The sequence below is a fragment of the Barbatula barbatula genome, assembly GCF_947034865.1.
Source record: "Barbatula barbatula genome assembly, chromosome: 15".
NCBI classification, from domain to species: domain Eukaryota; kingdom Metazoa; phylum Chordata; class Actinopteri; order Cypriniformes; family Nemacheilidae; genus Barbatula; species Barbatula barbatula.
Genome location: NC_136778.1, coordinates 1,123,020 through 1,148,869, shown reverse-complemented (window position 1 = coordinate 1,148,869; position 25,850 = coordinate 1,123,020). Strand labels below are relative to the sequence as shown.

The following is a 25,850-nucleotide window of genomic DNA, read 5'->3' as shown; positions in this document are numbered from 1 at the left end:
AGTATCGCGAGAGCAACCGGAAAGCACAGTCGTAAGACCGGCTCTCGCGATACTTGTATGTCAGACGCTAATCGGTTGCGTGAAGTTGGAGCGCACGGTGAAGCGGGCATGGTTGCGATCAGCAACGCGACATTTGTGCGTGACTACATTTCGTCGAGTGAAACAGATCGAGAGGTTAAATGTTAACAAAGCGTCGTTTCTTCACAATCACAATTTGCGTGACACATGTTACGTTTCCAAGCAGTTTAAAGGCGCCTCCTCGTCGGAGGACACGCCCCCACCATGAAAGGTTATAACAGAAATGTAATTTTATCGTATTGCGTTCGTAGAGTTCTGCCGAGCATTTGCGCGTCGTGCTCTGGTCGCGTATTTAACTTTTCAAACTTTTTAAACTGACGTTGCAACGCAGAGTCGCTCCCGCCGCTAGAGGGCGATGAGTCAGTCACGAGCTGGATCACTCACGAAGAGACACACAACAGAAGAAAACAACAACAACTCTCAAATGCGTGTGTATTCCTATTACAGTAAACAAAACAAGAGAATTATCCACTATAAGGAGCAAACATGAAACTAGTGAGTATATTAATAGGCTTGTAGTAATGCGTGGTGGGATATATAGATATATATATGTGTGTGTGTGTGTGACTGTGTCTGAAGAAAGTCTGTGCGCTGCAGGCGGCACTTGAATCATTACAGATGTATGTTCGTACATGATTGTGTGTGTGTGTGTGTGTGTGTGTGTGTTGTGCAGTACTGTCTGTCGGGTCACCCGACTCTTCCCTGCAACGTGCTGAAGTTTAAGTCCACCACCATCATGCTGGACTGTGGGCTGGACATCACCGCTTCACTGTATTTCCTGCCACTGCCTCTGGTTCACAGGTTAGATCACATGACTCATGTCATCACCATAACATTTGAGTCATTCACATATCTTTTGATAGGATTTGTATTGATATGATTCACTATTCTGCATTGCTAACGTGTATATCATGCACAAACCTTACCTGTGAACGATACATATCCTTTATGCTATGATGCTTGGTTCAGATTCATTTAGTTTCATTTTTTACAGTCCAAGATTATCCAAACTCCCAGGATGGGTGTCCAAGGATGGAGCCGTCAACCTGGAAAAAGTGAGAGCTTGTTCTCGGTTTTCCAGATAAGAAATGATGGCATTCATTGAGACGTGTATTTGTGTGTGTCGTAGGAGTTAAAGGAATGCTCCGGCCGAGTGTTTGTGGACTCGCAGCCCGAGTTTTGTCTCCCCGAAGTAAATATTTGAATCTCCCTTTTTTATGAACACGTCATTTTTTTGTTTCTTAATAAATAAATGAGGGAGATCAAGAAAGATGTTTTACTAAAGGAATTACGTGACTCTTTCAGAGAGAACTGCTGGATCTCTCCACCATAGATGTGATCTTGATATCAAACTATCACTGCATGATGGCTCTGCCGTACATCACAGAACACTCAGGGTTTACAGGAACGGTGTACGCCACAGAACCCACCCTACAGATCGGCAGGTGGGCTTTCTTAAACCTCCCTTTTTCCACCATGTGACACTTTATTTTGGGTTAAAGCGCTCAGTTTTGTTGGATTTCGGTGTTTCTCGCTGTAGGCTGTTGATGGAGGAGCTGGTGACGTTCATGGAGAGGGTTCCAAAAGCTCACACTGCCACCTGCTGGAAGAACAAAGACGTACAGAGGTACTGTCACAGAGTCCACATGGCTTTAATGTGATTTTGAAAATGAGACTGGTGAGGGTCCTGATGTTTGTATGGCGTCAGGTTGCTCCCGGCTCCGCTGAAAGACGCCGTGGACGTGTGCAGCTGGAGGAGATGTTACAGCATGCAGGAGGTGAATTCAGCTCTCAGTAAAGTCCAGCTGGTGGGATATTCACAGAAAGTGGTGAGGCCTGCTGTCCGTCGTTCTTCTCGTGTCTGACGCTTTTTGTCATTTCCGGCTGTATGACCTCCGGCATTGCCAATCTCTCTCTGTCTCGCAGGAGTTATTCGGAGCGGTTCAAGTCTCTCCCCTGAGTTCTGGATATTCTCTGGGCAGCTCCAACTGGATCATTCAGTCGCATTACGAAAAAGTGTCGTACGTGTCAGGGTCTTCGCTGCTCACCACGCACCCTCAGGTGATGATGTCACACGGGCACGACGACAGAGCAGATAACACAGACAGAAGTATTTCTTCAGCTGCACACAGAAAATGTTCTGAACCGTGTGTTGTGTTCTTTAGCCCATGGACCAGAGCTCACTGAAGAACAGTGATGTTCTCATCCTGACAGGCCTGACCCAGATCCCCACTGCAAACCCAGACGGCATGCTGGGAGAATTCTGCAGTAATCTGTGTGAGTTCTTGACACCCGTGTGATGTCAGAAAGAGTTGACATGTGAACGTCAGTGATCCAGTGTCTCTCTCTCTCTCTCAGCGATGACCATCCGTGCCGGAGGGAACGTGTTGGTTCCGTGTTATTCCTCCGGGGTGATTTATGATCTGCTGGAGTGTCTCTATCAGTTTATGGACTCGGCTAACCTGGGCAACACTCCCTTCTACTTCATTTCTCCCGTGGCCAACAGCTCTCTGGAGTTCTCACAGATCTTTGCAGAATGGTGAGATCACAGATGAATCGCGTGATGTCTGAGATTATATGAATTGTTTTATACCACACTCAATTATAACATTATATACAGTATACTAATCAGATTTGTTTTAGGATTTTTCATGTGTAATTGTAAATGTATAAATCTTTTATACAACAATATTAATACCACATTGTTAATGTTTTGTTTATTTTTCATGTTATTTTAGTGTAATCTTAGCAATTTAGTTTTGTGCTTTTGTCATTTGACAATTTTTTGACAAGTTTTTTTGTCTCTGTGAAGGTTGTGTCAGAACAAACAGTCTAAAGTTTATCTGCCCGAGCCGCCGTTCCCTCACGCTGAGGTAAACCATCATCCCAATCCCAGCGTTCTGTGTTTCAGCATCATCTTCAGAAGAGCGTTCAGTGTTTGTGTTTGTTGTGCAGCTGATCCAGACCAATAAACTGAAGCATTATCCCAGCATTCACGGAGACTTCAGCAGTGAGTTTCGTCAGCCGTGTGTGGTGTTTACAGGACATCCATCGCTGAGGTTCGGTGATGTGGTGCACTTCATGGAACTGTGGGGTAAATCCAGCCTGAACACCATCATTTTTACCGGTGAGTCACAGAAACACCACAGTCCGTAACGTCTAATGATTTCTTAGATTCTTAAGTATCTGTCAGAAAAACAACTAGAGTTCATTTAACGCAAAACCCCCCAATATGACATATTACTCTTCGATTATTACAATTTTTTTAAATAATGACCGAAGATCGCTTCCATTTGCTCCCCTTTTAATCTCACTGATGTCTCTAGGAAATTGAGATATTAATGTGATTCAAGTGTTTTCATACATGAAGATGCTATTTCAAACTTGTGTTTATAAACCTTAAAAATGCTTTGGATGATTAAAAGATCTCGCTGATAAATGTGCAGACAGTTACGGATGCAGTCGCCATGGAAACTGAAACGGAGGAATTTGATGTTTTGTGTTTTCCGGTCCTTAAGCTTTTTGGTAGTTTAGTTTGCCTACTATGATTTAATACGATCCAAACAGAACCAGACTTCTCCTACCTGGAAGTTCTGGCTCCGTACCAGCCGCTGGCCATGAAGTGTGTTTACTGTCCCATCGACACGCGCCTCAACTTCCACCAGGTGTCTAAACTCCTCAAGGAGATCCAGGTACAGCCTGACTTTTCTCTTTGTCTCCTGTGGTGTATCATGATGTTTCAAAATCCAGAAATCAGCATTTCCCTGTAATGACCTTTCCCGTCAGCCTCTTCACGTGGTCTGTCCCGAGCCCTACACTCAACCTCCTCCAGCTCAAGCTCACCGCACGGACCTGATGCTGGAGCTGCAGCCTCCCCCCATGGCGTACCGCCGCTGCTCCGTCCTGGGGCTTCCCTTCCGCCGGCGCTACGAGCGCATTCACCTGCTGCCTGAGGTCAGAACCGCCGCAGCATCTGATTGTAAAAACAATATCGATGTCTATCAGAATATCTCTCTCAGGTTTGGTGCTTTGACAGGGGATGTTGAGCATGCGTTTTGTCTCACACACAGCTGGCTAAATCTCTGGTTCTGTCTGAGATGAAGACGGGTGTTTCTGTGGCTACAGTATCTGCGGTGCTGCATTCAAAAGACAACAAGCACGTGCTGCAGGTGAGAGAGTTTCAGAACAAGCCCCGCCCACATCACCACATACATCGATGTCATGTAAGGACTGAAATGTTGTGTGAAATGTGTTTTGAAACGTACACAAACAAAAGCTTTTGCTCTTTGGAAAATGAGCGTACGATGTTAACATTTCCAAAGTCTGTACTGTAAAAATGACCCCTGTTAAGCGACGTTACTCATTTGTGTGTTTGTTGTTGTGTCGTAGCCGGTGGCCAAACCCGCTCCAGTGCCGCCCAGTAAGAAGAGGAAGAGAGTGATGGAGGATCCTCCTGAAGTTCTCGACCCTAAACCTCTGCTGACCGGAGCCGTTCCTCTGGAACCTTTCCTGGCTTTACTACACAAGGTACTTTATTCTGACAACACAAAACATTTAGGAAAGCAGTTTGCGTTCGTAGGCTCGAGTAAATTCAGATCTGTAGTCTAGACGATCGTGTGAAATGAGTTCAACAGAACTGAAGCTTGAGGCGATCCAACAGAGATTTGCTCTCACTCTTTCTCCACAAACTTTTACAAAAAATAGTAGGTTCTTCGAGTAAAGTGATGTAAGTGTAACGCTGTAGAAAATCTTGAATCTCTTCGTTTGCTTCATTGTCAAACTGCACATTCTGTGCTACAGATCATGAATCAGAATTTCTCTGCTAATTCAAGTCAAGGTGACTTTGTGTTTTTCTAATGAAGTCTTCCCATTATGGAGAAGCACTTCAGTGCTGAACAAGCACCTCACCACAAGTGCTGTTGGCGTTTTATCAAGAAACCTTGTATTTGTAAGCATTTTATTTAATCAGTGAGCTAATACGACCCCAACAGAAGGCCATGGCAGCCGTCCATGAACACCTTAGTAACCGCATAGCAACATCCCCATCATCCCTGGAAGACTGTACCAGCGAGCATCACTCTCGCTCAGATGCACACAGACACATTGATCACATGACGGTAGTGGTAATGTTGCGAATGGGAGAATGGATGATGATGGTTCGTGCATCAGTGATCTGCTGCAGATTGTTCTGAACGTCCCGCTGAGAGTCTGTGGCTTTGACCGCAGCTGTTATCAGACCCATTAAACCCGAGATCAGACACTCAAATCCAGCGTCTGATGTTTTTTAAACACCATTTAAGTATCAAATAAACCATTTCCCCTGATGAATTCTTAAACACCCATCATTTGTTATGAAAACATCACTGGTTAAGTCCACAAAGAAAATCAGCTGCAGAGCTGTGAATATCTGATCTGACGCAGAATAAACAGGAAATGGATCAAATCCTCTGGTTGATAAATGGGGCGGGATGATATATTATGACGTTTTTAATGCGTCAACCGTAATGTTTGTCTGTGGGGTACCAACAAAAAGTATTTAAAAAAGAGCTTTTCTGCTTTGATAACATGTTAAGAATATTCAGCCTTTTTCCAATTTCCTGAAAACTAGTGGTTTTGGACATGCAAGGTTTAATATTTAATATTTTTGTGCTTTTATTTTGTTCCCTCTTAGGATTTAAGCTTCTCGCCGTCTGTCCTGATTTATTTTATTTACATTCACTTACAAACAGAAGGTCCATTTAAACAAGTGTAAATGTTTAACAGAAAACATTGAGGAGTTATCGTTAGCATCTTTCAGACTGTGGATGTGATGTGTGTGTGTGCGTCTCCTGTAGAACGGCATCATGGAGGTGAAGGTGGAGGAGACGTCAGGCGGTCACATTCTTCACCTGCAGGCGGAGGATGTGCTCATTCAGCTGGAGGACGAGGGAACGCACATCATCTGTGACCACAATGAATCTCTGCGGACCGCCCTGAGAGACCTGGTGCTGCGCTTCCTACACAAACTCTGACCTCCCCCAACAATCTCCCCGTGAATGACTGAAGGTGTCGGTGTGTGCACTATTTGAACCGTACAGCAGATGGCAGGATCTAAAGCAGCTCAGTCTGGCTCATTCGCAGATGCTCGGATGCTATTATGTCGGCCCGTTTAGTTTGTTGTTTAATATCATTGTAAAATATTTTTGGGAATAAAATGTTTTTTATAGATTTGTTGTCGGCTGGTTTGTGTTTAAGCATGTTTCACGAGTGTATTTTTAATGTGAAACTGATCATGTACAGTCAATGGCTTTTGTGTCTCTTGATGTGCCAGGGGTCAAAGTTCATATTAATACATTATAAATGTATTATATTATAAATATATTATAAAAATACAAACTCTGTGCATAATTCACCTCCTTATCCATTTGAGTGCGCTTCATTGGCCAAAGAGCATTGTTTCGTACAATAAATATTGCCAAAATATCACTTAAATATTTCATATGGTTTGGAAACATTAAAGAACAAACATTGGCAGAGGTCAGAATCATGTTTAATTATATTACAGACATATTGAACTGTAATGATTTTGATTTTGAAAGAAATTCTTCCTTTGCGATACTTGTTTTCTCAAATGCATCTTAAGATTTCTTGTTCATCTCATTTCTGTGTTGTAGGCAGAACAGCATGGGTTTGTTAGGATGGGAAGGGTTTGGACAGAAGCCTTGAGTGAGAAGAGCTGAAATGTAATGCAGGTAATGTGATTCTCTCTCTCTCTCTTCAGGGGCGTAGGCTGTGTTCTCAGTCTTCAGTGAGCTCATGGCCGTGTGTCTCAGAGGTGTTGTAAACACATGCACACATTCAGTTGTGTGAAACTATCAGGAGGACTGGGAAACCCCATTTTTTCTTACGCAAACGTAAGTTTAGTTTAGTTTTCTCTATTTAATGAGAAAAGCTTCATTTCAGTCACCAGGATTTCATTGGATGATGTCATATCAGAGGAATCTGAACATGACATCACAGGGGATTGCAACATCTCCACGTGTATCAACTGATGTTGTTGATGCCAAACCTTTATCACATTAATTTGACAGTTCTAATGTCTGTTAGAAAAGCCACAGTAATCTGATCTAATGTCTTAGACCGGTTACAATCCATAACTTTGTTGGGTTTGAAGTCGGCATGAAATGGAAGCATTTGTGTTTTTTCCATATCGTTACGTATACCTGAGTGACCCCATAGACATGCCCTGCGTTCCAATCACCATACTATTCGTCCTAATAGTAATCGAAAGTAGAATTAGTATGCATTAAATCGTAGTATGTTGAATATAGTATTCCAAAGATTCCCGGATGTTCGAAGTACAGAATTATGCACACTTTTAACGGTTGATATTACCCACAACTCACCACGAGTAGGCGGAGATTAGGAGAGTAGGCATTAATACATTATATTACTGATGCGTCACTGAATGAACAAATGCAAGTAAACAGTAAACATAACATAGGATATAATGTACATACCTTAATGAAAATAAGAGCTGTATTTTGATGTGTGTGACAGTTATTGGCCACAATGTTGTATAGGCAACAACTACCACTTCCGCTTCCTGTTAGTATGTACCAGTGTTTGCAATCTCTTTTGTCATGCACTCAAAAGTACCTACTATTAGGGCATAGTATAAGTTGGCGAATTGGGACGCAGGGATATATTTATGATGTCTATGAGTTAAACAACTTCTTAAATGAGAAATAAATGTGGGGCGGGACTTGATTTCATCCCCCGACAAATGATCGTTAAAAAAGGTGAAAGATCTTAAATCTGTTCACCCTCACGCCATTCCTTGGGGCCAGAAGTGATGTTGTCTTGACAGGAGGAGGAGCTTAACGTTTTGATTAAAGATTACAAGTGCAAATGGATTTAAAAAAAAGATGTACACGGATAAATAATTTATAATGAATACTTCACCACTGTGTAAAACAAATTGAATGATCATTTTTAATTTCATGCCGACTTTAAAGTGAACAAAAATAAGTTATAAATCAATTTTTGAAAGTGTGTACCAATTCACAAGGGAAAGCTTAATGATTTATGAGAGCTGTCGGGTGGGATTCTGTGGGAAATGCAAGTTCTGCAGTCATATGAGTGCTTCCTACATTTTCATTAAATATAAATGTATTTGTTTAGCTAGTCAACATGAACTAAACGTAATATTCCAGCACATGCTGAGTTTCAGGAGGAGGTGGTTTAATTTCACGTTGGGCTGGTTTGAAGTCTCTCATCATGTCGTAGAAATGCAGGTTTGTGTCTGGTCTTTCATTACACACCGCAGCGTTTCTGGATGTTTGACACCTATTGAAAACACCACGGCTGAAGTGCGGACCCGCCCGAGGCAAAAGAGACCAGCTGTGTGTGATGGATGCTCCGCCCGAGCTGTCTAGCATACGCCATTTAAGATGGATAGTCATTACAGGAAGTGCATTTTCAGATTTTAACTCAAGATTATGAGGGCGCAAGAATAAAAAAAAGAGAATCCCGCATTGATATGCTATTTACAATAAACACTGCAATATTTCACGTAAAAATAGGCATTGTCTTTTTTAGTTTCACTGGGACTTTAATCAAAGATGGGCTAAAGTTACAGACTGCAGCTTTGAAGATTTTATTGACAAAATAAAGCCACCTGGCACGACCCAAAAATGGATCAAACTTTAGCATCATAAAAACAGCCACAACAGTATTTAAGAACTACATTTATTTGACAACAAAAATGACTCTTGGTACTAAAATGGATTTGTGATGCGAGAACATACTGACGCTGGACTGATGGAGATGTTCTCCAGAATGAAAGCTGATGGCTGGCTTATTGGTGTGCTTGAAGAACATCTGCTGGCATTTAATACCACTTAACTACTGCTATTTGATGCTCCCATCCCAAAGGCCATGCAACAAATAAAAACATCATGGCCTGGATCCAGATTGCTCAAAAGGTTTATACACACTCATTACAAAACCATCTTCAATAATTCATGTTCCTCTTCACCGAGCGGTTCAGAGTCACATTAAAGTGTTTAAAAACACATGTACATGTACAACTGCGATGTCATTATCTTACGTACCTGTTAAGGGTCAGAAAAAAACATTGTGAATGAACCAATGAAAAACAGCTGAATATTATAACATGTATTTCAGTACGGATATCTCCAGGATGAAATCCACGTGGCAGAAGTGACCCGATAAAATATAAGTAAGCGTCATCGCTCTCAAAACTGGAAGAGTTTCTGAAATCTGCTCTTCAAATCATCTTAGTGTCACAAGCCGACTCATCAAGACTCGGATGTTTAACCATTAGAGTCAAACGCATTATACATCGCTTGAAGAAACAGAATGTTTTAGGACCATTGAGATTTTCTGCACACCGACATTAACTTCATGACAAGCACATTTCCCCATGAAATGCCATCGCTGTAATCTGGAAATAAAACACGAAGTACAGTTCATTATAAGTATTCATTATGATCGCATTTGATGAACTGAATCCGATTCATGCTGATAGATATTTTTAATAAACAGCAATTACAGTTTATGGTATTAGAGCAATGGTTAGATTTGAGAAGCAATAACAGGAGCCGGTGAGGAAATGTGCTCGTGTAATGAAACAATTATAAATCAATGCAACACAATCTCAGTGTTGCTCAAACAGATTTCAGTTTCTAAATGCAACATATGATTTGAACTTTTTGATTAAGGTAAAATACGATCCTGCCGCTTGTGTCAGAAATCACACAACCTCCTTCAAGATTGGCGCACGTGAGCCAGACGTCACGATGCATTAGTTGATTACTCTGCAACGGGTAACATGAGGAACATTTGATTTCCTTATACGACATGAAGACATTCAAGAGTTTGATTTGGTGCTATTCCTATGCAGATCTGTTTAAATCCTCCTGTTCACACAAATGAACCGGTTTATTCTTGTGCTATTCCTAATCTGACGATCAACAGCGACTTCACTGGGGCTAGTGACCTGTGGTCACACTCACACTACACAACAACACACACACACGAGTAAAAAAAAACATCAGTGCGTTTCATACATGAGTGTGTATAAGCAAAAAAAGTCTAAAATCATGATACTTCTCAGATACGTCGTCACAGAGTCTCAGTTTGTTTGTTTTGTCAGTGTAACATGATCGTAACATTAGTTTGACGCAGAACTGTCCCGGTCGAGTGGTGCAAATCAAGTCTGTAGTGGTTGCTAACAAATCCCGCACGAGTTAAAAATGCTTCTCAGCCTGTAATCGTTCTCCCTTTCTTCAAGGAAGACAAATTCAAAGTAAAATCCTCCCATATTTACAAAAAAAGCTATTATTCCCTTCACATTCCCAGAGAGATGTGCTTGTTTGTCATGTGCTATATGAATTTAAAACACTTAGTCTTGTCGTGTGGCAGTCGTGTCTTGAAGAGCACAGAGTCCACACGGAACTGAGTGTATAACAGCGGCATGTATCCGTAGACTTTCACGAAGAAGTTGATGCACTTGTGACGCTCGTGAAAGTGAGAGTCGTCGTGTGACAGAGCCTGCGGACAGCCGGGACAGCGGAAGGTCCAGCGGGACGTCACCTGATGAGATGAAAACACAATTCAGTCATGGACTCTAAACTGATGCGAACGACTTCTGTGGAGCACAACTCGAGTTCTGTAAGAAAGATGAGCTGCTCTTTCCATTCAATAAACACAATGAGTATTCTGTTCAAAATGTCCCACAGAGAAACGTCACACAAGTAATGAACAACGGGGGTTTTGTGACCAGCTTTGGTGAACTACTCCTTTAAACCATTCCTCAATCGAAGTATGACAGTCTTGATCATAACTTCATATTAATAACATCTTCAATCTGCCTGAGATGTGTCTAACCCACTGAGACAATATCAAGTGTGTGTGAACTAGGGCTGCAGCTATCGATTCTTTTACTGATCGAGTATTCTAGTGATTTTTCCATCCATTAATCGGGTATCCAGCTCATACAGTCGACCTCGATTACAAAAAAATGTGTGGGAAGAGACTATAATTGTAGGTTAAGATATGTACAACAACTGGTGGGTTCACAAAACATGCCATATTTCATAACTAATCATCACAAATCATTATTATACTGTAAGTCACTGGGTTTTTCAAATATCTAACCTATAGGCGCTTGTCAACACAGTCAAATCAGTGAATAAAGTTCAGTGTTTTTTCCATTTCCTTGAAAAGTGTAATGTTTCAGAAGGACAGCGACGATATGCAAAATAAACCATTGAAATGAAGACACTGACCTTGATGGGGGGTTTGCGTGTTATATGTGACACGAGGAAGTTCATGGCGATGTCCTCACAGTTGATGTACTCGTCCACCATATCACGAATGGCCTGAGGCATGACGTATGAATAAAGGTACGCGTAATACTGCAGACACAATGATAAACTTTAATACACACTCAACACAAGAAGAGATTTAATGTGTCGGAGTACGAAACACGCTGTGCTGTATGCTTATCCATAAACAAACACAATACAAACGCACACTTGTGATTAGCAAATGTTATCTGAATAAAACTACATTTGCTTTAAAACATATGTGTCTGTGTTTGATCATGATGTCAAATTGTCAAACGTTCAGCTTCACCTTATGAAAGAAGGCGGCTCCCGTCAGGACCATGGAGAGCTCGCACGAGTAGTTGGAATTGTAGAGCCAAGACTGATGGTTTACATCCCAGGCATGAAATCTTCCCGGAAATCCCACGATCCGGTCTCTGGCCTCCCGCCACACCCTGACAATAAAGATGAGACCATCAACACTGGAATAATCTCATAACACCATTAGCAGAATAAGCTTGATTTACTCCTTTACATGTTTGCCTAAACCAGAGTACTTCATTTACAGCATCACAGAGAGTATTGGGGTATTTGTACTACAGAGACTATAAAGGGCATCAACCTCCTTTAACATTTTCCACTGAATGACAGTGAAACCACACTCCAAAAAACATTGTGTATACGCAACAAAAAACATTTGTATGCATCAATATTTTTGAGTTGTGACAACTTCTAGCAAAATTAAGCTCATCCAACAAACTATATTGGGTCGGACAGATTATTTTTCAGGTTGCATAAACACTCAATTTACAAATTTCTCAATAACAAGTAAAAGCAAGAGCTGAATCTGCCTGTAGCATCTCCAATGAGATGCCTTTTGAGTAAATTTTTAGGTTAAAATTACACACAATATTAAGCTAAAGTTATTATCAACATTATTAAGTCAGCACAACTTATCAAAGTTTTTAATTATACCAAGCATTTGAATTTTTGACATGCACCAATGCATTAAATTAAGTTGTGCCAACAGATGTCATGAATTATTTTTTAAAGTGCAAAGATATTAATATTAACAAGATGCGCGATTGCCATTACAAGGAATGGCGAGGAATGTAAGGCTCAATATCTAGCGAAGGAAGTCCCGCCTTCCAGTAAAACGAGCCAATCGTCAATTTAGTAAAGACTGACGATTCTCTTGGGCGGGGCTCTCGACAAGCGCTTGCCAGCCTGTGCGCAGACACAGTAGATGAGGCGACATCGAAAAAGGTGATTTTGAGCGAATTTCTTTTTTAAGTTTTAAAGTTTAGCAAACCAAAGTTATTATACAGTTCGTGTCATGTTTAATTATTGATCGAAAACATGCTTTTTAATAGTGATTTTTGAAACATCTGCCTTCCCCCGTTCAAGTGGATAGGACTGCAGACTGGCGTAAATAGCTGCCTAGAGGCATTGCAAACATGGCCGCCGAGTGGCACGACTTCCATAAACGGACTTTGGTAAAACACATTTGATGTTTCATCAACTTCAACAGAACGTAAGTTGAAGTTTAAATGCAAAAATGACTCGATAAAGGGATCTATAACAACAATACAGAGAAGACGGTCAGAAGTCTTCCATATTTATATGGCACTGTATTATTCCAAAGCATCTGGCCAGAAAACAGCGTTTCAGTCAGTAACTCAAAGCTAAGAAGCTGAAGAGAGATGAAATCTGCTCATCTCTCTGTCTGAACCTGCACATAAACACAGAGAACACAACACGACACACATTCTTTATCACATCACATGCTTTACATTCCTCAAGCTAACAAATGAATTTAACAGCTGTCTGCATCACATGACCCAGACAATGTCAAACCACAGACACTGTGGCATTCACGTTATCAGAAAAAAAATCACATATTTATTTCTTTGGATCATATTAAAAATTAACCGAGAATAACAGATCAGCTTACGCTGACTTTCCAAAAGAAATATTACACATCTGTTGCTTCATAAAAGCCCATTTACTCTTTTCAAACATGCAAAGTCATTGTATTATAAGAAAAGAATGGTCAAAATCTTCAAAAAATATCTTGGAATAAGGTAAAGCGAAATTAAATTACATTTTAGATTCTTATGTTAAAAAACTGGACACTTTAGCAGGCATAGTAAATCAATAAAAAGTGCCTAAGAATCACTTTGAATATCCTGTAAAAATTTGATATTGCTCACATTCCGCTGTGATGTCCCAAAACTCTCACCTGAACCCAAACATGATTTCATCATGTCGAAGATGAGCATCATCATCGATAGACAGTATAGCCTCGGTCTCGACTGCATCCCAGGGAAGAAAGCGATTGTTTAAGCTGTTCTTCTCTGTTCGTACCACCTGCGAAGAGAAAGATCATCTGCTGACTCGACGTGCCACATTGTGAACACAATATTAAGATACACTACCTAATGTAACCCCAAAAATGCCGAGCAGCATTCATTAAAGACCATTTTTTAAGACCCTCAATTGCAAAGCTGCACTACAACTACATCTCAGAGAAGAAACTTTAAAAGACGCTATGAAACTTGGAGTGCTTCAGCATTCTACTTGGGCTTTTATTACAAAGTCTACCCTCACTGCAGGCTTAATACAGCTCTGTTTCCTTTAATATCAACAAAACTAATGTTGCCTGCCACCCTAGAGACCTGAACACAACGCTTCACACAAACAAATCAGACCAAATCTACCGCAAAAGAACACATCGGTGCAGGGATATATTACGTACTCAAGAAACTAAAAAGCATCCTTAGTGCTTATTAGACGGTTGCTTACTGGTCCAAATAACAAAATCCCACCCCAGATTCTTACCATGATGGGAAGCCCAATGTCTGGCCATAGGAGGTCATCTGAAGGTGGTTTAGGGGAATTCCACACGACCACCACTTTATTGAGATAAGGAAGTCCATTCAGTCTCTCCAGTGAGTTCATAAGAACCTCCTCCCGTTCATAGGTAAGCATAACCACAGTGAACTGTTCCCGCGGTACATTACCTCCGAGAGCCGCCTGAAACTCTTTCCCAGATCCTCCTGAACCTCCACCGATAGGACGGAAACCAGTCCCTGACCCCAGAAACTTGGCTTCTGAAGGAAGTACAGGGTCAAGGGGAGTATGTGGGAATAGATGGAAAGGTCCCGGTGCACGATTCCAAGTGCGGTACACGTCGGCAGCAGTGTACGTGAAATTGCGTAAGAAGCGTGGCGATGCGTACGGGGGCTCAACTTCAACGGGTCCTAGATCAAGGTCGCCGTTATCCGCCATGTTGGCATCGGTTCCTGCCAACTTTCCAGCTTTGTGAGGAATCTCTTGAGCCGGTTCCTCACGTATGGGTGCTGCCGGTATCTGAATGCTGGTCCTCACGCTAGCCAGGATAGTGTTGAAGATGCTCTCTGAAGTGGAGAAGTACGTCTCCCAAAGAAATCGACCCTGGCGTCGCATAGCCAGTAGGTCGTTGTCTGATATGCTACGTAAGAGAAAGTGGAGCTCTGTAATGCGTGGCTTGGGTACCATAATAACAGCCTCGCTCCAGCTGATGAGGTCATTGTAGGGTAACTTTGAGTGGTCACCGAGAACAACAGGTATTGCCCCAACTTCCAAAGCCTCAAACAGTCTTACGCTACAGCCGGCCGAAGCCACCAGCTTCCCGTCACCTGCAGATATCACCAAAGCGAAAGTAGACACTTTCAGTACCTCCAAACGATCCTCACGCTCTCCGCACAACGCCCACTCGGTTGGTAAACTTGGCTTGGCTTGATTCTTGCACGTAAATTCCATGAGAACCTGGTCCAGGTGACTGTCCTGTACAGCTTTAAGGGTGCCGATAATACGATCGTCGTAGTCGGCTGGCGGATCCCCTTCCATTTCCTCTTCAAAGGACTGCGGTGGAGATTCAAGCAAGCTGCTTCTCAAAGACTCCACCTTTTCTCCCTGAAACGTGAAGAGATACTTCCTCTTTACTGGCACTTGTGGAGGCACCTCCAGGAAGTTCGGTTCAGACAGGGCGTGGACCAGTGGAGACACCACCATGTCGAAACCCTCTCTGTACTGTTGCTCGAAAAATGTGGACTGTGCCACCGCCGCCCGTCCTGTGCTCACATTGTACAGGAAGTTCTGCGTCAGAGACTTTCTCGACAGGTGGACGAGCAAGTGGTTATGTCCATCCATCCTCCAGTATGGCAACGCTTTGAGCTGCTTTTCGAGATCTGAGGGTAAAGGAGGTGAAGAGGAGGGCGCCTCTTGTATCTCCCCGACCAGCACTACATACAAACAAGCAATATTTGGATTATCGGTCACATACACGCTGCTCTTGACGGCTGATGCGAAAGCTTGCTTAACAAGCGGGTCCAGCTTCTCACCCCACAGATACGATCCCATGTCATAAACATATACAGGAAAGCCAGATGTAAGAGGGCATCTGGCATAATCAAAGCAAGTGTGCAAGCGACAACTCTGGGCTGATTTTGGAGGAGGAAACCCAGGATCATCCTTGTCGGGTAAAAGTCTAACTGGCAAAGAGAGTTTGGGCTGGTTTTGTGCCATGAGTTCTTTATAAGAGTGTTCGGTCTGGCTTATGACATTTTTAAGTTGCAGCAGGTCCTGTTTGGCACTGTCTATACTACGTTTGCACGCCTCAATGCGTAGGTTAAGTCTGGCTATCTCGCCGTTGAGCTCCTGCCGTTTGGCCTCCAGCTGAAGAAGCTCCTCGCTGACGGATTCCCGTATACGGCAAAGGTCTTGCACGTGCTTCGCTTCACACAACTCTCCTCCGGGTCGCGGCCCGAAAATGCGTTTATCTGGCCCGCCTGCTTCATCGATCGTGGTGAGGTAGTAATGTGCAATGAGAGGGAAAAAGACTAAAATGAAAAAGAGCATAAAACTGAGCCAGGTAAGCCGCACTCGCCGCAGGACCCATGGCTGACCACCGTTCCCCGCGATGCTTGCACCTCGCTGCATCGTTCAACCGTCACTCTCCTCTGAACCAGATATGTGACTGCAGCCGCTGAGGTGATTCAGCTGCCATAATGCATATGTACCTTGTGTTTGTCTTCTTAACGTATGAGTCCTTGTTTCATCTTTTTCCCAACATCACAATATCATCCGTCTTTGTGGTTGTATTCATGTACCTTGATGTTCAAACTATCCAAGAGAAGAGAAAGAATCCAAGATTGAGCATCCTGGCATGAGTTTAGCGAGGGAAGCATGGCTGATCGGCATGTTTCTTTGTGGTGTCACACATGGGTCAGTCTTCCATCGCTGGCTACGGCGTGCGGTAAACTCCATGAAATGATGCGCTCCATCCAGCTGATTTTAAAAATGAAAACCTGAAAAACAGAAAGTGACGGGTTAGTTTTTATATAAGTCGTATGAATAAGCGTGCCCTAAATTTAGCATTAAAGTTTACTTCTACCTATCCATCCATCCTGAAATGACAAGTTTCTTGTTCCAGTCTTGATCTTTTTAAGAACATTTGAAACGATTTCACTTTTTAAAGACAAAGAAGCCGAGTTGACAAAATTGTTTTATAGCTTTGCAACTACAAAGCATAGCTAACATTGTCATGCAGACCAGACAAGCCACATCAAATTAACTTTGCGATATTACATTCAGCGCTCTATTCGCATCTGGCATTTCTCAGAAATCTTATCATGCACACACACACACACACAGCCTCAAAAAACAGTTCACACCCATCTGAGAGATTCTCCGTGCCTGAGTCGAGAATGACCTCACAGGCTTGTTCAATTCACTGCACATTTAATCTGGTACGTTGACAGCAAGCTACAAGCCTCAGCAGCTGTTCCAAAGCAAACGCACAGGGCAAACACTACATAAGGCCTGTATACGGAAAAAACCCAAGTGAATGGCCTCTAGTGAGGGTCTGCACTAGATTTATCAGAGCAGCCATCAGTGAAAGCCAATGAAGATTTCAGACAGCTTTATTATCTCTGTATGAGAGGATACAAGGGCTGGATCATTTTCTCTTTAATAGAACAGATTCCGACATCATCACGGATCCTGCAACGTGGAAGAGGCGCATAATAACACACAGCCTCACGAACTTATATCAATAAATCCATGACAGCAAAGCTATAATCTCTTTATAGTGCTTTCAAATGTTACATTAGATAAACTGAGAATGAGCAAAGCCGCATAATATCCATCCTTACAGGAATAGTTTTAGGTAACTGTCCTTTCACATGCCTTGACCTGAGAACAAGACTCAGAGTATGAGAAGGAAGAACATGTTTCATTACTCTAGATCTCCAGACATATGCTGAAGTGATGAAAGACAGATGTTGGTACCAAGAGGGAAATTAGGGCTCATAAAAGGCCTCATGTGGATCATTGTTCAAGGTGATGTTTTAATTTTCTTTAGCTTACTTCCATAATTATTCATGCTAACATCTCATCTTTGGGATTGATATTCAGAAGGTTGAATACAGCGTATCGGCAAACGTCTGTGAAATGTTGATGTACTAAAACGGGAAGGAACGTAAACTAGAAAAAACAAAGGCTTTGTGTCGTTAACATTATACAGCATGCTGGGAAAGGTTGAGATTTTGACTCTGTTGCTGATTTAGGAAGATTAATTTCTTCTGAGATTAGACCACCATAAATGTTTTTTTTATAAGCATACACGCATCTATGGGATTGACTGTCGGATTTCAAGCAACTGCTCTTTCAAACATTAAAGAACACATAACACACAGAATCGAACAGGTGTGCACATCCCAAGGTCATTAGGCAGGGCTCCAGACTGCGACTAAAACGGTCGCCTTTACAAAGATATTTATTTGCGATGTACATTTTAGAGATATCGCCACTGGCGAACATGCAGACTTACTCGTTATTACACACAATGTGACATTCGAGACGTTTTGAAACGAAACTAACCACAAAGTTCAAGGAACATGTCTGTCATACGACACAGCTGGATCATTTAAAATCAGTTCACCACAAGAATGAACGAGACGTGACTTCTCTTGTTAAGTTTTATTCTTTACGTTGTGTCGTGAACAATCTTTCCACTGCTGCTGGATAGTCAATATTTAACCAGATTTGTCAATAGAAGAATTTGCTCAGCAGAGTAACAACAAAACCAGAATGATGGATCTCTTATTATCAGTGAGAGCATATTTACAGCCGCCCTGACATCTCCTGCTGATACCGTGACCAACATTCCATGAGTTCAGTGTAAAATCCAAGGACAGGCGTATTCACAAAAAGCCGAAACGTGTTTTGCATTCTAATACAGTAATTCAGATTTATCAGACAGAAACAGAAGGTACTTCTGGATTTTAGATATCCTTCCCATTTTCTTTTCTTTTCTGCTATTATAAAATCATTTTTTTATTAGTACACAAGTAAAACAGTACAGACATTTAGCCTGATGCATGTTCTACAAGATGTTGGGCCGCTCTTTGGGATGTCGGACCAGAACAATTTGGCAGGAGGTTCGCTCTGATGATCACCAGAAACAAAACCCCAGATCACAGTGAAATGAGTCAAACCGGTCCAAAGCATTCATTGAGGTAACGCAACCTGTCTTACTGAATTACTTCAGATGCATTTCTGTTCGAGGTGAGACACCATGATGTCTATATAGAAAAATGTCAACAGCTGATTTCAGTACCAAATGAAGAATGCCAAACGATGTAATAAAATCGTCCAAAACTACTTTATGAAAGTGTTTCATTACTTTGATACAATACAGATATCCAATACTACATATCGAAAAACCAGATCCTGCACAGAAGAGTTGGGTTGCACCAGCCATTTGTAAGTTCCTTCTTAAATGAGAACGTAAAGTGCACACTTGAGGCTCAGTAACGACCAAGAATGCGACCAAATTGAAAGTTGGTGCTACCAGTGGGAAAAATGAGTCTAGAGCACTTACTCCTGACAGGAGGCTTCCATTAATACTTAGTTTACGCTTCATCGAAATTGAATTGTGCTACTTAAAAATATTAAGTAGTGCGTAATTTGTAACTTTGAGCCGATGTAAACTAGGCTAAGTTGTAAGTTACGCACAGCTGGTGCAACCAGCCCTGCAGTCTATACACAGACGGTCATAGGAACGCTGTGGTTTTCTTCGGATAACTTGTCTCCTGTGCTTCAGTGCAGACATCCAAACAGTCTTACAAGCATTGCCTGAACACGGTAAGACAGATTGAATGATGAGTTTGGCTGCATACTTTGCATACTTTCACTGTGCACTAAAACTGATGAGCATGGACTTGTGGACAATACATTTACATTTAGTCATTTAGCAGACGCTTTTATCCAAAGCGACTTACAGATGAGGAAACATTGGAAGCAATTATAACAACATAGGCAGCAAAATACATAAGTGCATCAAACTAGTCCATTAAAGCCTAGCACAGTATACAAAGACAATACAAGTCTAAAATACACACACATTAATGCTGGGCGGTGTGCCCATAAATTTATATAACGGTATTTTCCAGATTTATTCCTGTTTCCGGTACATGGCGGTATTTTTTTACCACATTTTATTCTGATGGAGAGACTTTAAACTGCCACGGTGCATGAATATTATCGAAAAAAGGCCACATTAGTATTACACAGGTCTGTAAGTCCAACAAAATGATGGTGTTTATAAAGAGGTGGTACTCATGATGAAGGGAAGGAATCAGGATGCATGGCAGTTAAAGTCAAAATACAGAACCTTTTAATTGTGTAAATTTCACAAACAACTTGTAACTACACAATGTAAACAGTGCCCGTCACCTATAATAACTAGACTTCTTTAACAACTGAATAGCATGCAAAGGTAAATTGCATACGTAATATAAGCAAATAAATAGATAAGAAACCTATTTTGCTATTAAATGCATGTGATGTCTGCTGTGTTTTACAAAGTCACAACGGCTTCATGATTTCCTGAAATCATAAATTTAAATCGTAAAACGACGGCTTCAGTAAGCGAAAGATGTGATATAAAGATGATGTGTGTATTCCGGTTCCAGCATGCCTTTCACTTTTCAGTCATGAAGCAGAACTCGGCTCTAGTCTAATTATATTCAGGACATGTTCTTGTTGCCTACAGGCATGTTTAATGGTCTCCATGAGAAGTCACACACAGGATCACCTTAATGCTTTCCTATACAGACAAACATTACAAATATAAATGTATATTTGCTTTTCTGAAATCATATTCCTACTTCAATGCAAACAACAATATCGGTCCTTTGAATTTTAACATCTAACCCTACATATGAACACTAATAATATGAATAAGATAACATCACTAGTGCACGCTGTGAGACTCTTCTGATACGCCTTTAGAAAGAAAGAGAAGTTCGATATCACCCAGGAGAAAAAGCACAATGTGTTTGTGGCCTCTGAGGAAAAACACAAACCTCCTCCCGTCTGTATCCCTTCAATATCTAAGGTAGTAAAACATGATCACCTGATGTTATGGTACCGACACCCGTCCTGAATGCTTCTATTATGACTGTGATGGACTGCCGGTGAGATGTTACGCTTTTCATTTACACATCCATTAGCTTTGAGCTGGGCTGCGGCCCTGCGCGGGTCTGGAGCTGCGCTGCCTATAATTAGCACTTTAATTCGACGTGACTGCACACACTGTTGGTTTTCTCATTTCCACTTCCAAGAGAAAAGATGTGAAGGGAAAACGTTAACTTTAGGAATGAAAACAGAAGCTAGTTGATTCAGCAACACCTGACACCTTTAAACCAGACTCTAAAGAGAGCGAACCGTCTCAGAAATGGCAGATTTACATGAACTCCTCGAGCAGATGCTTTTATCTAAAGCATTTTAAAGTCCCAGTGAAAAAAAATTACATTAGCTATTTTTCATGAAATATTACAGCGTTTATTGTTAAATGTTTATCAATGTGGGTCATTTTCTTTTTCAAATTCGTGTGCCGTCATAATCTTCAGTTAAAACCTAAAAATGCACTTCCGTCCTGTAGTGACTATCCATCTTAAATGACGTATGTTCGACAGCTTGAGCGGAGCATCCGTTAACTCCTCCCCTTCAACTGTCAGTCTAATGCCAGTTCCATTTCAAAATGCAAAGGCTGTTTTGACACATCCAATCAAATCAAAGAGAAAAATAAAAGCCATTACTATTTCTCGGAAATGTGTAAAAGAAATGGAAGAAAAAACGATTGCCACTTCCGGTTCACCAGGACTTTAACATTGTGGTAATGAGCCAACAATAAGTGCAGTCGACTGTACAATGTCAACAATGCCATGTTTACAAGTAGAAATATAACTAAAGCCAATAGTGGAAGACAGACAATATAGAAGACAAAAGGTGTTTTTATTAATGTATAGAAAAAAAGTTAAATTGTGGAGTTGACAGTTAGGGGTTAATCAGGTGTTTTAAGATCAGATCAGACTGAGGTCCGGTAGATCAAATGGCTCATTCGTGTGATCCGATAAAGCAGATCATATAAAAAGATCTGATTGAAATAATACATCAGACCTTGAGGCAAATCAGACTTAAGTAATGCAGATCATACGACGAGGCGAAAACAGACAAGTACCCGCTTTCCTCGCAAGTTTCTTAGAAACTGAAAAAGAGCTTTCAGTAGAAAAACAACTCTATGATATTCATTTGATAAAGAAACTAAAAATAAGTGTGTAATGTGAGTCATAAGAGTTGAATACATCATATTATGGCGGTAACACATCTCTTCTCAGTCACAGTCTTACTAAGGTTGACAATTCAAGCAACCCCTTATAGAATTTCTTAAGCTATTGATTTCAGATCAATGAGTACTGAACGCACTTGCCACAGTGCCTGTTCTAAATAAGCCAAATCACAAGAGTTATCCCCCCCACAAACCCAGCAGGCCCTGACCACATACCTTACACCAGACCTCTACACAAGCCTACCCCACCGGACAGCACTGGATAGTGGGAGTCGAGCCAGAGCCATTCATTCCTTCCCTGAGGGGTACTACTGCATTATGATGTCGCAATGTAGGAATGATGCTCAAAATAATAAAAGACTAGTATTACCAGCACATGTGAAATAACAGAAAACCACTGAGATTAGACTTAACTCATACAAGACCATCTGAGGCAGAACATATCCTAAAGATTTTTTCTTTTCAATGGCATACGTTCTCATTCAATCCCAGTATTCAAAGTATCCAAAGTGAAAGTTGATATCCCCAAAAATGTTATCCATATGGTTCAATATCAGAATATTGTGATTGCAGAAAGCACTGTATGAAACCATCTTCGGCTGTAAAAGCTACGATCAATTTGAACATATAATGCTTTTGGGAAACAGTCCTGTCTGAGCATCCAGACATCCCAACATGCAATGTTCTGGGACAGACCTTTGTATACAACCAAAACCTGTTTTTAAACCTATTTGAAAACACTACTATACAAATCCTTTTTAGTCACTATTCTGGTAACAGAGATATATTTTTTCGGCCATATTGGTATTCAATATTGCACTGATAACATATTCTGTTTATCTGCAAATATATCAGTCATCACTTCTATAGAATTATTACCATCATAGGTAATACAATTATAGAATTTACATATCGTTGCATCCCTAGTAGCAGCAGTGCAAGAAATTCACAAACCACCACCTTGAAAACAACATGAAATGGTACCTTCAACACATGTGACTTTCATTACATGTATTTTACTCTAATCTGACGTGGTTATTTAAGGCTAAACTTCCAAATCAATAGCTCCATCCTCCAAAACGTGTACAGTCGCTGAGTGACCGATAACAGAGCATCATCAGGTTTAATGATGTGGGTTGAGGGATCAAACCACATGCAACTGAATGAGCAGCTGCCAGATTTTAAGTCAAGCACACATTAACCCACAGGGCTTGTCCGTGACAATTGAATGTTTTGTATGGGCGAGAGAGAATTTTACTTATCCGACTGAAGAACAGTGCGACATATATGTGGAATAATAAGAATATGTGCATTAGACAGAGCTGCATGTTTGTGTGAAGTGCGTTGTGGTTGTGCTTGTTTGTATGTGATAATAATCAATAGCGCACTGCTATAAGGTCCATGTAACGTTACGTTAACTAGATGCGGACGTGGAATCTTGTTATTTAAATGTCCTCTGGCCGGTGTGGAGTGAATTATGTTCACAGTTTAACATTCAACACGAGTGATGGTCGAGAATTGATCTGCGTCTGCGCTGTGTGAGGATATAAACACATTACCTTCATTGCTCTGAGAGTTTATTTTACGAGTGTTGTACCGTTTGAGGGAAGCTATCGCCAAACACACAAAAACTCAAGCGTCTTCCCGAAGACCCGTCAAAAGTCCTGTTAACTTCAACACTTAGCAAATACTATAGTACACTATAGTACTTTTTTGTCTATTGAAAATTGTAGTGCTCTTGTAGTTAATTGATAAACACTATATAATATAGTAAAGTTCAAAAACACTATAGTATCTAATAATATCATGCAGGTTACTATAATAAATACTATAGTATACTACAGTAATGTAAGTGGACAAATATACCACTATCGTATAATAACAATGGAAAAACAGACATTTTGGTCATCTAAAAATGATATGGCCCTAAATTATTCGTATGTAACATTAATGTATTTTGTCTGTTACCTGCCTATTCATTATGAACTGCACATGCATATTTTGTTTTAATGATGACAACCGACGATTTATACTTGTGCTAGTACTGTTTGGCCTGTGCTACCCAACTTTAAACCTCTCAAACACCAGTGCTATGTGCAATAAAAGTTAACTTACAGCCTAAACACTAAACACGTTTTATAGCAGTCACTGAAATAGGCCTATAACCAAATTCAGACGGCCAAAGCGGACACTAGTTAAAATGCTTAGAAGCAAACTTGATCAATCTAAATCAGAATCTGTTATATTGACTATATTATATTATAATTCAAATGAAATATATATTTTTTCATCTCTGGACAAGACATTTTTGAAGCGAATGACATATTTACATTTACAACCACATGACAATGCTTAATGTCAAGCAAGCCCTGTCCAAGAAAAAGACAATCAGCCAAATTTGTTCGGTTCCCAATGAAATCAAACCTAAAGTTGTCTATCACAAAATGAACCTTTTCAAAAACCCAGAGCAAAGATATTGATGATTCACACCGTACGCTCTTATTTTGGTTTTTGTATAAAAGCTCTCTGGAAGGAGAATGTCAAGACAATACATCTCCACATGAGCTATATTTTGGAGCTCAATATCTAAATAAAGCAGGCAAATCAAGACTTCACACTTCTACGACAGCTGCTGGGCAATGACGTGGTTTGGTGGTGTAGTGTTTGTTTAAGTGACCCCTGATGGTCTTCCATTAGCAGGCCATTGACACTAAGAAATACACAATCACACTTTTCCCTTTCACAAATAACATGTGCGATGAGTTACAACCTCCACAGATGGATGAGATTTAAAACTACAGTCCTGCAACACTAAATCATTTACACAAACACACAACTGGTCACCAGCGTGTCAAACAACAGACACACACACGTCTGCTTCTCCATTTCATCAGACAGCAGTCTGGCAGTAAAAAAGACATTAAAAGGTATGATCTGATCAGATTGAGACATTTGCAGTACTAACGTGATCTGATCTCATGATATTCTGATATTCTCAGAATGTCACAATGTCAATAATAGGCATGTGTAACCCTCATCACATTCTGATATAACTGATCGAATTAGATCTAAATGTTTTTACTATTATAGATCAGATCGGTAGATCAGATCATGGTAAACAGTGTACCTAGATCTGACGTTAATGTTTTTGACCTGACAAAATCAGAATGCGTCTTATTATACATCAGATCACATTTTATATCCTACTATACAAGTGCGTGCGTCTGATATTATTGATCGGACCGAAATGTGTCTAAATTATCGATCATCAGTTTGCGTCGTCTGGTTTGTTTAACGCGCCGTTCAAATCGCCAACTTCTTGCTACACAACTACAAATCAAACACAACGCTGTCAAAACCTCTATTAATAATCACAGGTCGATATTCTTACAACAAAATCAGAGCAATAAACGCGACGTTAGTGACAAAACAGAACATTTTCCTCCATCTATTTGTATGTGGTGTTAGCAGCTGCTAATTAACAGAGCCGTTAGCAAAAGACACGACCGTTACATTTTACCTCAGAATAAATCCATCAAGTGCGCACCATTCTTCACAAACCGCGTCTTTCAGCCGGTCCACGGCGACGGAAACGGAGAAACGGGCCGGTAAACGACTGCTCCGTACCTGAGGTGCAGCAAAACGCGTGCGCGTTCCCGCAGGCAGCCTACACACAAACGCGCATGCGTGACAGAATACTCGGTGCGCGGACACGAGCTGTCGCTGTTTCGGTACGTGCGCGTGCTGCCATCTACCGCCGT

The 25,850-nt window shown here is 41.0% G+C and overlaps 2 protein-coding genes across 4 annotated transcripts; one reads left to right on the top strand and one right to left on the bottom strand.

Annotated features, from left to right (window-relative positions):
• The first annotated feature begins 27 nt into the window (after nt 1-27).
• ints9 (integrator complex subunit 9) lies at nt 28-6,285 on the top strand. 3 transcript variants are annotated; one of them, XM_079474846.1, is made up of 18 exons: nt 58-289; nt 410-573; nt 752-879; nt 1,073-1,133; nt 1,208-1,270; nt 1,384-1,523; nt 1,619-1,705; nt 1,787-1,907; nt 2,005-2,139; nt 2,244-2,355; nt 2,437-2,617; nt 2,891-2,951; nt 3,034-3,205; nt 3,646-3,770; nt 3,865-4,032; nt 4,149-4,247; nt 4,468-4,605; nt 5,913-6,285. In XM_079474846.1, the coding sequence occupies exons 2-18, from the start codon at nt 565-567 to the stop codon at nt 6,087-6,089; spliced, it is 1,977 nt and encodes a 658-aa protein (XP_079330972.1). In that variant the 5' UTR covers nt 58-289; nt 410-564; the 3' UTR covers nt 6,090-6,285. The 3 variants fall into 3 exon arrangements, with proteins under 3 accessions (XP_079330971.1, XP_079330972.1, XP_079330970.1); XM_079474845.1 differs by having other exon boundaries at nt 28-573; XM_079474844.1 differs by lacking the exon at nt 58-289 and having other exon boundaries at nt 563-879.
• Nucleotides 6,286-8,655: 2,370 nt separating this feature from the next.
• On the bottom strand, nt 8,656-25,850 carry extl3 (exostosin-like glycosyltransferase 3). The gene is made up of 6 exons (XM_079475013.1): nt 25,610-25,850; nt 14,253-16,762; nt 13,654-13,781; nt 11,722-11,866; nt 11,373-11,501; nt 8,656-10,677 (listed from the first exon to the last, which is right to left on the bottom strand). Exons 2-6 carry the CDS (start codon nt 16,392-16,394, stop codon nt 10,468-10,470), a joined length of 2,754 nt encoding a protein of 917 aa, XP_079331139.1. The 5' UTR covers nt 16,395-16,762; nt 25,610-25,850; the 3' UTR covers nt 8,656-10,467.